The sequence below is a fragment of the Oenanthe melanoleuca genome, chromosome 15 (assembly GCF_029582105.1).
Source record: "Oenanthe melanoleuca isolate GR-GAL-2019-014 chromosome 15, OMel1.0, whole genome shotgun sequence".
NCBI classification, from domain to species: domain Eukaryota; kingdom Metazoa; phylum Chordata; class Aves; order Passeriformes; family Muscicapidae; genus Oenanthe; species Oenanthe melanoleuca.
In genome coordinates, this window is record NC_079349.1 from 4,194,598 (window position 1) to 4,206,912 (window position 12,315).

The following is a 12,315-nucleotide window of genomic DNA, read 5'->3' on the forward strand; positions in this document are numbered from 1 at the left end:
CCGCGCGGAAGGCAATGGGAAGGCTGCGGGCGGGACGTTCCATCTGCCCGCCCGCAGAGGGGGAGGGGGAGCAGCTTCCGCTTTCCGTGCGGTTGCTGGTGGCAGTGGAGTGCGGGGGACCGCGCGGAGCCCCCCTGCTCCGGCCGCGCTGTGGTTCGTCCCAGCCGTCCCTGGAGGGACAGGGAAGAGGGACGGGGACGGCTGAGGGGGCGAGAGCGGGGAGACCCCCGGAGCGGGGCTGAGGGAGGAAACCCCCGGCAACGTGGGGCTGCGAGGGGCACCGGGAGCAGGGGAGACCCCCGCGGTCTTGCATGGGGCTCCCCTTGGAGAGGGGTGAAGAGTTCATAGGGGGTTGTGGCCCGGGCTCGCACAGCCGCACCTGGGCCAGGTGGGTGCCAGGGGAGACGAGAAGCTGAAGGCGCCAGGGCTTGAGTAACCTGGGGATCTCCAGCATCCGGGCAGGGCAGAGTGAGGGGCCCTGGCTGCCCCCCCGCAGGTGCGTGCCGGGATGAGCTCCCCTGGCGGGGCCAGCAGCGCCTTCCCCCTGCACGTCCTGGTGTGGAATAACGACTACAGGCGGCTGGACGAGGAGCTGCAGGACCAGGTAACGGGGGGCCCGGGCCCTGCGGGGGCTGCTGGGGGCTGCCAAAGAGCTTGTGCCACGCTGGGCCCTGGCTCGCTGCTGTACCAGGGAGAAGCAGCCTGGTGGTTCTGCCAGGAGCGCTCACTGGGCTTGAGGGATCCCTGCGCTTCGTCACCTGTTTATCTGTGGTGTGGGAGTGATGTACGGAGGTGTAGGAATATGGTTTTATATCAGGTACTAAACTTTGGCTTCCTATTTGCAGAGTAGCTCTTTGGAGGAGTTAGGAGTCTCTCAAGGAGACGAGCTAATTAATTTATTAAAGCAATAAATAGTGTTTATCTTAATGAAAAGTCAACGTGCAGCAAAAGTGGCTGCTGCTGCTGGACATCAAACCAGCCCCCATCTTGCTGAGCATCATCAGTTCTCATAGATTTGTTGTTGCCTAAGATTGGGGACAGAGTTTTTATATTGGTTGGAACGTTTTCAGCATCTCTGGTAAAAAAAAGAAAAAAAAATGGATCATTGTTCCACGCTGGAGAGTAGAAAACACAAAGCTGTCCCCTCTCTGGGACATGATGACGTAAGGAAATGGCCTGAAAGCTGCAGCAGAGCTCGAGCAGCAAAAATCCTGGCTGAGCTGCTGTGGAAAAGCTCTGATAGGGGCTAGAGTGAGGTACAGTTAATAAGCAGAGCTGATTAATTAATTATACCTGACACCACAAGACCAGCTGTGCCACCTCCTGACTGTCACCTGCAGCTCTAACAGTGCACCTGACTTACTAATTCCTGCTTAGAGCATGTTCCTGCCCTGGTTTGGGGGAATCTTTGGAATGCAGTCACTTTTTATCTAATGTATGTCACCTTATGCATTAACAAAATCTTTAACCTCACTGGCACGTTGCTCCTGTGTGTTTATTTCTGACACCTGTGAGAGTCTGTGGTTGAATAGGGATCACTCAGCAGCTCCCACCTGTGGAACTCTGCTTCCTCCTTCCATTCCCTGTGGAAACCAGCAGCCTGTGAGGATGGACTGTGTCTCTTACTTCCTTTACTTGCTTTCAAAGACTTTTTTTTTAAGTATTCCAAAGATATATTTCCCACTGCTTCTTTGGGATGAGCTTCCTGCTGCTGGAGGGATGCGTGAAGGGGTTGAAGCCACTTCCAGCTGCAGCTGGAGTGGCAAATGGGGTCGGGCATGTGGGGACCAGGGAACAGCAAAAACACGGTGGGAAGGGACCCTTGGAGCCCTTTGGTGCTGCAGTGTTGGAGCTGTAGGAGGTGGGGAAGCAAATTAATTCACATTCCACCCCACAAGTGAAGATGCTTTAAAGTGAAGCTTTCCCACTCTGTGTGAGATACTCTGACTTGAAGCTGCCAGATAACGCTGTTAACGTGCATAATAACCTTCCTTTCTCATTCTGCTATTGACTTTCCCCTTTTCCTTTAGTTATAGATGCTCTTCTGTTTCAAATCTCTAAGCTAATAGTGAAAAATGTGTAAGGTATGAGTATGTTGTGCTTGCATGTTTTGGATATTTGTGCCTGTGTAGTTTATTTTTTATTTTAGTGACTTGTAGAGAATGCCCTCACTCCTCATTGTGCTGTGTGTGCTTTGTGGAACACCATCTGCTTCTGTCCTTTCCAAAAGTGCTGTCCAAAAGCCGTGTTGTATGCCCTGTTGCCTTTTTTTCCCCCTTTTCCCCCTATTTTGTTGTACAGTTTAAGCCTCTGTGGGGTCTCAGTCTCTCACTGATGTACAGGGACAAGAACTCCCATCTCCTCCTGAGCCTTCTGGGGGGAGACAGAGGGGAAATAATACCAGAAAAAGAAACGAGAGGCACCAACAAGAACTCCTGCCCTACAGTTTTTGTGTCATTTCATAGGCCCCGTTCTGCTTCTCCTTTTATTGACATGGGGAAGTGAGCCAGCCCCACAGAAGGGCAGTTCAGGAGAGTTTGGGAGCAGATCCGTGGGAATGGCAGGGAATATTGACTCCTGGATTAGCCCTGTGTTTGTGCAAGCTCTGATGAGCTGCCTTGTTCCTCTCTTGGGCACTGACAGGATGTTGACCAGCGGGACCCACGAGGCCGGACCTTGCTGCACTTGGCTGTTTCCTTGGGTTACATAGAATCTGCCAAGGTCCTGCTGCAGCACAAGGCTGATGTGACCAAGGAGAACGCGCAGGGATGGACGGGTAAGGACACCCTGGGGTGTGACTCTTTCAGTCGTTTCTTTGTTTCTATGTGGAATTTTGGTCAGCAAGCAGAGTGACACGAGGCTGTGGTTGGGGTTTTTTTTTTCAGTTTTGCATGAGGCTGTCAGCACAGGGGATCCAGAGATGGTGCAGCTGATCCTGCAGCATCGGGACTACCAGCAGACCTCCACGACCCTCGGAGGAGTTCCTGAGTTACTGCAGAAAATTAATGAGGTAATGATTTATTGAAGTGTAAACTCTCACTCCAGACTGAAATCTCTGCTTGGATTCTCTTTCAAGTAGTTCAGTTAAGTGAACTATTGCAATCAGCTGGGCAATTGTGTTTTGTTCCAACCTGCATATTCCATAGTGCTGAGGGACATGGAGATTTTTTTCTTGACTTTATGTAAATGCTTTGTCAGGTACTCCAACATTGGAGGCTAAATCTTGAAGGCATTACTGCCCCTCCAGTAAAACAAGGAAGAACAGCTCCCCAGAAATCAGCAGCGGCAGGGCAGTGCCTGTTGTGTTTGCTGCTTTCAATTTCAGTTTTAGCATTCACTTATTTCTCCAGTTCTGCTTTCCCTTTTTTTCCTTTATCTAAAATGTTCACAGGAAATGCTGCACTGAATGTCAAACTATTTCATGAGGTATTCATCAGGTGTTTTCCTTCTTCAGACTCCTGACTTCTATGTGGAAATGAAATGGGAGTTCACCAGCTGGGGTAAGAATCCTGCTCCTTGTTACCAATTCCAAGCTGTAAAAATGAGTTACAAATGTCCCACAGCACAGGCAGGGAAATATCTGCTCCCCGGAATCCTCCTCTCCTCCATCTCAAAATGACCTCTTGTGCTTTTGTTGCACAATTATTCTTTGTTTCCTGTTTAGTTGGTTGGTTGGTTTTTGGTGGTGGAGAATTTAGCTGTTGCAATTGCTGAAGACTTTTCTTGGGGGTTTTTACATGTCCCTGGCCATCCATAACTGAAGTGATTGTGTGTCATCTATGGGTGTTTGGGAAGTACCTGATTTTCTCTGAAAGGAATGAACACTAGGCCTCACAACTGACTAAATGTTTCAAATATCAAACTATAATACTACCAGGTATGGGGTTTATGCCATTTCACACCTTTCAGTCTGAACAAATATCTTCTTCCTTTTCATATTCATCTTTAAATTAGGCCAGTTTTGCCCTAAGCTGGTTGTTCTTTAAAGAAGATCAGTATCTCTCCTCCTCTGGAATGACATCCAGGAGTGAGCAATCCTGTGGTTGAGTTCATTTCCCCTGTGCTGCACCTCTTGCACATTTTCCCTTTCCATTTCTCCCTTTTCTCCCAGTGCCCCTGGTTTCCAGGGTGTGCCCGAGCGACGTGTGCCGCATCTGGAAGAGCCGGGCCAAGCTGCGTGTCGACATCACCTTGCTGGGCTTTGAGAACATGAGCTGGGAGAGGGGCAGGAGGACTGTCATCTTCAAGGGAGAAGGTAAAGGTTCACCTCTCTGCACCACTGATCCCCAAATACTGTGTGAGCACAGTGAGAGTCCTGATTTTACACAGAAAAGGCCTCTTGTGTTCTGTGAAGGTTTTATGCTGTGTTAGTATCTCATACAGATACTGTTTTATGATTGCTTAACTTCTTTGCTTTGAGTAAGTCTGAGGTAAAAATGTGGTAATAGGGCTAAAATTTCAGTATTTTACTGTTTCCTTTCTTCTTTTCTGCTGCCCTACATTTAAAAAATAATTTTAGCTCCATCTCCAAGTTTGATCCCAGCTGAGTGCAGAAACATTCGAGTTTGATACATGATATACACTGGAACACTTGCTGAGTTTTTTAACTTGAAATGTGCCTTTTTCCACCAGACACTGGTGGCTGGGCAGAGCTCATTGAGATCAACCACGATGACAAGTTTGTCACGACAGAGAGGTTTGAGATCTCCCAGCACATGAAACGTTTGACGCTGGGATCGATGACGCCCAAGAGGAAAGATGTGGAGAGGCGCCTTACAACCCCAATCATCAGCACGTGCCTTGACACCAAAAACATTGCTTTTGAGAGGTAAGACAGACAGTTTCTCTTAGCAAATAAACATTTTGCTGTGGTGTTTGAAAATAGCTTTAATGCCAAACTCACAAAAGCTTTGATCATTAAAACTAGGTCTGAAATTACTTTAAGTTTCGTAAATCGCTAGATAAGGAAATTTGGGTTGCTCAAATTGCCACTATTGCTTGGCAAAAAGTTCCCAGTTGAAAGAAATCATTGGTAGAAAACTTCCAGTTTCTCACATTAGTGGGACAGAATGATTAAGGTTGGAAAAAGCCTCTAAGATTGAGTTAATTGCTCACTGCAAGTTTGCATTTCACCCAAATCCACGTGCTGGAACTGATGGACAAGAACTTATATTTGGTAACAAATAAGTCAACTCTCACATGAATACTTCAACTAAATGTGCACAGTGTGTCTTTTAACAGACACACATTTGTCTTTCTTTGTGAGTACACTATTTATTCAGGTATCTGGGGTTAATAATCTGTCAAATGTTGTTTAAAATGAGATTTAGAAGAACCAGCAGGGGGGTTGTGTAGAAATGCAGCTGTACAGACACTTATGATGTTCCCTTTTTGTCAGAACCACCTCTGGATTCTGGGTATGGAGGACAGAAAAATCAGAAGGTGTCAATGGTTATGAAGCCAAGGTAAAGCCTGTTCTGTTCTTCTGACAGATCTTGCAGCAAATTAAAGTCTGGCTGTGCTTTTTCTGTATTGCCTGACTATTTCAGGTCTTAAAATTCCTATTGGGATATTCATTGTGTTGCCAGCAGAATTGGGCTGGAGTGAGGAGCTTCCAGGCTTGTGGGAGGGATGGAGCCCTTGTGCAGGAGTGTCACCAGGGGACAGAGGAGGATCAAAAAGGGGAGAGGAGGGACAGAAGGTTCAGCAGAGCTGCTCACAGTCCTTCCCTTCCAAAAGCTGGCACTTAACTCACACTTGAGCATTGCCATTGTTTCAGTGGGTGAAAGTTGAGGAACCTGTTGATAATAACAGCATTGCAAGGGACCAGCAGCCATGAGTGGCATCATGAATTCATGAACTGGACTCTGCCCTGCACCTGAGTCACAGCTGCTTAGAATGGTTCCACCTGACACTGGTTTTGACCTCCATTTCACCTCAGTGAAATATTTTTCAAGGTGGTTATACAGCCTTACTGTGGTAGGAATTAAGTTCAGAATCACAGTTTCCCTGATTGTGTTTACTCCAGGTTTGGGAATTGGTGCAATAAATTACATTTTGTAATTTCATTCACCAGCTTTTACATTTATCTGAAGGTTTTTCCTGGTAAGACTGCAAGGCTGTTTAGCTGGACAGAGAGTTCATTAGTGTTCCTGCAGGGTTAACTGTCACTAAATGTAATTTCTGAGGTCCTATAACTAATCTCTGATTTGAAATAGTGTTCCCTGACTTTCCTTTTCCATTCCCTCTTAAAATCTCTTGGAAATGCCTGTCTGGTGTTGAGGTTGGTTCAGCTGGTTTTGTGTACATGATGCTTTACTGAGGAACTCTTTCTTTAACCTGTGATACTGCTTGGTTTTTGTCCCTGTATTTTTTGTAAGGTCTACATGGCAAACAACCAAGCAGTGAACGTGATCACACGGATCAGAACAGAGCATTTAACAGAAGAGGAGAAGAGGAGATATAAAGGTATCTTCCAAATAGGAAAACTGGGAATGAATAGAATCCTTTGGCTCTCTGGTACCTCCTCTGTGCCTGAAAAACTGGGCAGACAAACAAGGAAATTCTCTTCTTGCTTTTCTTTGATGTGTTCTGTGTCTGAGGCAGCTCATTGTTTCACTCTTAACCTTCAAATGAACCTGGTTTTATCCTAGCTGTATTTAGAGGAAAGAGAAACCCTTCAAACCTGTTGAAATTTGCTGACAGTTTTAAAAGGCTGCACTTTTCTGCTCTGGAATGTATTCCTGCCCTTACTTCACTTTGGCCATGCATACAAGATTCACAGAGGCTTAGTTTGCTTGGAAGTTTTGGTCTCCTAATTTCTTTTGATACTTGAATTAGAGCAAAGGATGACCAGCCAGTAACTTTGTATGGAAATTCTCCTACCCTGGGGCCACTGAGGCACTGGGACACATAAAGGTGTCTGCTGATCATAGAAACCATTGAAAATATTTGCTCTATTCTGTGTGTTGTATCTGTTTTATACCATCAGCTGTAGGTCCTGGGCTTGTCTGGTAAAGCTCACAGGAGATCTGAACAACTTCCCTTTGGGTGAGAAGCCTGGCCTGAGTGCCAGTTTTACTGCTTATTAATACTGATGGCTGTTTTTGCTTTCCCTCCTGTTACCTGTAGCTGACAGGAGCCCTCTGGAAACTTTCCTGGGGACAGTGGAGCATGAATGTGGTGCTCAGGTGAGTGTCTGATGTCAGCACAGGTCGTGCCAGTAGGAATTCCTGGTTGTGGAGTCACTGTTTGTTTCCTTGGTTTGGCAGCAGTTTTGATTATGATGTTTTCATTTCCCCTGAGGATGTTTTTTTTGGTTGGAAATAGGTGAACTTTAAGATCCCACGTGGCTTTAGAAGCTCCCTTGCTTCTAAACTACAGAAGAACAGTGGATAATGGATTTGCTGGCTCTCTGTCAGGATGGCATGGCACATTTACAGGGATTTAGAGATTTTGGGTTCAAATTCTCTATCCAAGTTTTGGCCTTAGTAAAGGATTTGGAGCCTGGAAATGCTGTGGCTCATGTGTGCATTTCTGGTTGGTTTCCAGCTTTAAAGTATCTAAGTAGATTTTTTTCCTGTCTCTGAAAAGCTTGGAGATTTCTAACCTCAGTTAAGCCAGTCTAATAACAGCTAGTGCTTATGGCTGTGTGTCAGTGTGCCTGAAACAGGGAAGAATATAAAAGTTTTTTGTAGTAGCCACTGTCTGTTTAGTACTTTCTGGGTTGTTTTTTCCTCTCTTTCCTTCTAGAGTACATCCAGGACAACAGAGTATGCTGCAACCAACAATCCCACTGCTATTACTCTGGAGGAATACTTCAACCCAGAATTTGATTTGAAAGGCAGAGACATAGGAAGACCAAAGGAAGTCACAGTTAGAACACAGAAGTGAGAAATACCATTTTAACTATTTCTAGTACATCTCTTCCCAGTTATCTAATCCCTGGAAACCATTTTTAGAAATACCCAGTGTGGTTTTTTTCCCCAGTTTTCACAATTAATCAGAAGAGAGATCTTGAAGTATTCAGCTATAATCTATTTTTAATTCCACTGAGTCACTGATGCTGTAACTTGTTAGTAACCTCCTGTCACTGCCCAACTGCCTGTTTTGCTTTGCATCTGTTCCTAAACTGTGAATTTAGGATATTTTTGTCCTGCTTTGTCTTTAAGATTTAAAGCAACCTTGTGGATGAGTGAAGAGTTCCCCTTGTCTCTTATGGAACAAGTCACTCCAATCATTGACCTGATGGCCAGAACCAGTGCCCATTTTGCCAGACTTAAGGATTTCATCACTCTGGAATTTCCACCAGGATTTCCAGTCAAAATTGGTAATATTTAGCAATTTTTATTTAACACCTTGTCCATTTTTTTCCTTTGGTTTTGCAATGTATTATTTACAGAAAATCACTTTGGCCTCTTGCTCATCTCACTGCTACCTAAAACACTGTTTTGTACATCTCTAACCAATTCAGAAATAATAATTTTAAAGACAATATAATTTATATAAGAATGAGGTGTTGTCAGCCCCTTTTCCCTTAGCTTCAATGCCTTAAATTTCACAAATCTTATTTTAAAATAAGAGATTTAAAGCCACCTTCTTGGTGAAGGGAGTTCCACTGTGCTTTGAAAAAAGAAAGCTGTTGTGGAATATATCCCATAAACATGGAAGGGTTTGATGTGGGTGTGGAAGTGGAGTAGGAGTTCTCATTTTGACAGAAATCTTGTAATCTTACAGAAATTCCCCTTTTTCATGTGCTGAATGCCCGAATTACTTTTGAAAATGTCAACAGCTGCAGGACAGCTGAGAGAACATCTGGAGCTGCACAGAGTGATGCAGGTGAGGGGTGGGAAGGTGCAGGGATCCCACTTTTTTACATCCCTGCCCCTGGAATGCACAGAGAAGCTGAACTGCAGGGAATGGAACAGGGGGAGCTGCAATGTGTTATTGCAAAAACATTCACCAGAATTTTTCAGCTTGTTACAAACAGGGCACCGTGTATTTTTATTTTTAATTTTGTTTGGCTTCTGTAGGTGCTAATTTTGAGGTTGACCAGTCAGTGTTTGAGATCCCTGAATCCTACCACGTCCAGGATGATGGCAGGAACATCCATGTGCAGGATGAGGACAATGAGATCATGCAGTTTGCCATCCAGCAGAGCTTGTTGGAGTCTGGCCCAAATAAAGTAAGTGCTGGGTCTGTGCAGTGGCAGCTTGGGCAAGGACTGTGCAGCAAGAGCTGAAGGAAACCAGTGTAGGATCAGTTTTTCTAAGACCTTGGAAGATAAATAATGTATTTCAAAGATGAAATAAAGGTGGGTTAAGGGTTACTTTCAGTGAGTTACTCTGCAGATCTGATAACTGCTGTGGAATTGTCTCTTTTCTCTTCTCCAGGAATTGGGGGTGCTTTCCAATGGAGCAGTTGCATATTCCTCAGACTTCAATATGCAGTATCAGAAGTAAGTACCTTTTTTCACATCAAACCATGAGTGACAGAGCAAAAATACCCCCAGCAGTAGCATGAAGCAATTTGGCAATATTTTTTTTTTTTGGTGTATATGAGTAGCAAATACACAAAACTCGAGGTTTCTTCTTGTGCTTCTTCCAACTTTTCCAAGAAACAAGAACTCCAAACTAGGCTTTCCTGTTTATGTTGTGTAGTTCTTTCCAGCTGTGGGGCTGGTCTGTGCACACAACAGATTCTTTACCCAACAGAATAAGCTGAATATATGAAATTGGTTTTATACAAACCCAGTCCTTCTCTTCTGCTCTTAAAACTCTGAATTTGGTCCCTCTGTGTTGAATGTTTGGTTATTACAGGCTGCACACTTCAAGGCAGCTCTTCTTTCTTTTCAAAATCCTCATGTAGTCCTTAAAAACATAGATTTAATGGCCCCTTAAAATGGACTCTGGTGATTGTGGAGTCTTCCTGCAGTTAAATGCAAAGAAACCAAAAACTGAATCTTCTGGGTTCTTCTGAAAATATTTAAAGCAGATGAGGATGCTTTTAGAGGCCCATTGAAAATATAACTGTTGGTATCCATTAAATATTCAAAGGAATCCAGGTTTGACATTGGGAATTTTACATTTACATTGGAACAGCTGCTCTCATATCCTCAAATTATTTTCTCCCCTCTGGGAGAGATTTTCAGGTTTGTGAGTCTAAAACAGTTGCCAGGAAGGATCTGAGACAGGCTCTGTCTCTTTTACTTCTCAAAGTTGTTCCTTTCCATCAGGGCACTGCAGGAGAGCTTTCTGACAGGGATCAGATCAGGGAACTCCCACAGCAGCAGCTCCAGTGAAACTTCCAGCTTTGAGAAAGACTTGCAGCTTGCCATGGAATTGTCTGTGAGGGAGCAGGAGGAGCAGGAGAAGCAGCGTCGGGAAAAGGAAGATGCAGAGCTCCAGCAAGTTTTACAGCTCTCTCTTGTGGAAAAATAACTCCTAAGTGACCTCCTGAAGCAAGGATGACCAAATCTGTGTAAAACTGGAGGTTTTCAGAGCTGTCAGTCTGAATACCACTCCTGGATTGCTTAAGGAAACATTTCACTTGCCTTCTAAGTTGGCATCAGCTGCAAAAACCTGATTTATTTTTGTTTGGCGCAGTTCTAGATCACAGGACTCCACATTTGGCTCCCCAACCATGCAGTCTTAGTTTTGAAGGAAATGTTTTTATCTAAACTTATTTATTGGAGAGCAGATGGAAATTTTGCTTTGCATCAGGATGTAGGATTGCAGTAAAGCTTGAAAGCCTGATTTATGGGGAGTTCAGGAGGGAAACTTCATTACTTACCAAAGAAATATTCATCTGCTTCATTACTTCTCAATAATTCAAAGCCATTGCCTGTTTTTTCCAGCTGTTTCATGGGAGAGCATCTCCCTCCCTATACACACACGGTAGTTCTTCATGACAGATGTTTTCAGTTAGTTTTGTTTAGATGTGGTTATCTCTCCTCTAGTTACTGAGATTTTTTGCTTAAGAGGGATAATTTTATACTTGAACAGCTCATCCAAGCTCCAGATTAAACTAGTGCTTTCTGAAAAAGGACAAAACAAGTAGCCAGTAAAATTTTTAGATGCTGAAATGGGACCATCTGTCCAGTACAGCAGCATTTTCTGCAGTGATTCCAAACCAGCTCATTCCCCTGGTCAGAGGGCAGCAAGAAATCAAGGGATAGATACAGGTGCTTCTTTGGGATCTCTTGGTGTGCATGGCTGAGTGTGGATGCTAAATGCAGCCAGGAAAAGAATTCAAGAGAGGTTTTCATGTGTCCTTATTGGAAGAGAAGTTTTAATTCTGCTAGGGAAATGTGTGTTGCTTTTTAAAACCCCAGTGCTTGTCCTCCATGTGAATACATCTATTTTTTTACCTGAATATTTTTATTGATTTTAAACCAAGCCACTAGGCCTACACTCATCAAACTGGTCTTGTAACAATTCCTAGGTCTGTTTTAACCAGCTTTCCTCAGGTTTTTGGCCATACAGGATCTTTGTAGCTCTTTTATCTGCACTTCTCTCAGTGTTTACAGTACTCACACTGTGACTCTCAGGTGCACTCCACAGGTACACGATGAACAGCCACAGGAAAGCCTTACAGCTGTTAAATGTGAGCAATATCCCTCTGCTCTGGCTGGCAGGGCTGGAGGAACCTTTGGTACAGCTGCTCTGAGCTTGTTCCTAACACTGCTCCTGTTCCTCAGGCAGTTCTGGGTGACCAGCTATTCATTAACCAATTTAAAATCACTATAAAATGGACTTGATCATAACTAGTGGGGCACTTGGTAACTTGGAACCCTATTTTAAATTAATAATCCATTGTTTTACATAGGAAATGATCCCAGTTCCTTCAGGAATACACTCTCCACACTGGTTTTGTTCCCTGGGACAACTTGCATCCCTATAAACAGCTTCCTGTTTGCTGCAGGAATGGGGACTGTCCTGCACAGGGGCAGTGGGCTGGGTTGGAATTGGTTTCTTTGCAAAGGGGATCCCTGTGACAGTCACAGTTGGGAAAAGGGACTAGGCCTGGTGTTGAGCTCCTGGCAGGGTGGGAGGAGGAGATGGAGCCATGGGCATTCCTCCAGTGGGAATAAAGAGTGCTGTTGCCTTTACAAACCCGTCTGCCTGGCATTGCCTGTCTTCTGCTAAGCATTTCAAAGGTTACAGGAGGGGTAAAAATAGCATTTTTCAAGCTGACTTGTTCTGGTTTTATATTTAAACTAAAGAACATTGAGCACTTTCAGCTGAAGTTTTGTTACGCTCCTGCTTCTTAGTCTGGGACTGTAAAATAAATTGGATTTGCTTTTGGGTTTTTTTT

The 12,315-nt window shown here is 44.4% G+C and overlaps 1 protein-coding gene across 1 annotated transcript; it reads left to right on the forward strand.

The window, feature by feature from the left end:
• The first annotated feature begins 63 nt into the window (after positions 1-63).
• On the forward strand, positions 64-12,309 carry ANKRD13A (ankyrin repeat domain 13A). The gene is made up of 15 exons (XM_056503945.1): positions 64-604; positions 2,644-2,776; positions 2,886-3,010; positions 3,455-3,500; positions 4,112-4,255; positions 4,633-4,828; positions 5,399-5,465; positions 6,381-6,468; positions 7,132-7,190; positions 7,753-7,889; positions 8,172-8,329; positions 8,737-8,838; positions 9,033-9,184; positions 9,393-9,457; positions 10,235-12,309. The coding sequence occupies exons 1-15, from the start codon at positions 509-511 to the stop codon at positions 10,437-10,439; spliced, it is 1,773 nt and encodes a 590-aa protein (XP_056359920.1). The 5' UTR covers positions 64-508; the 3' UTR covers positions 10,440-12,309.
• Positions 12,310-12,315: the final 6 nt, after the last annotated feature.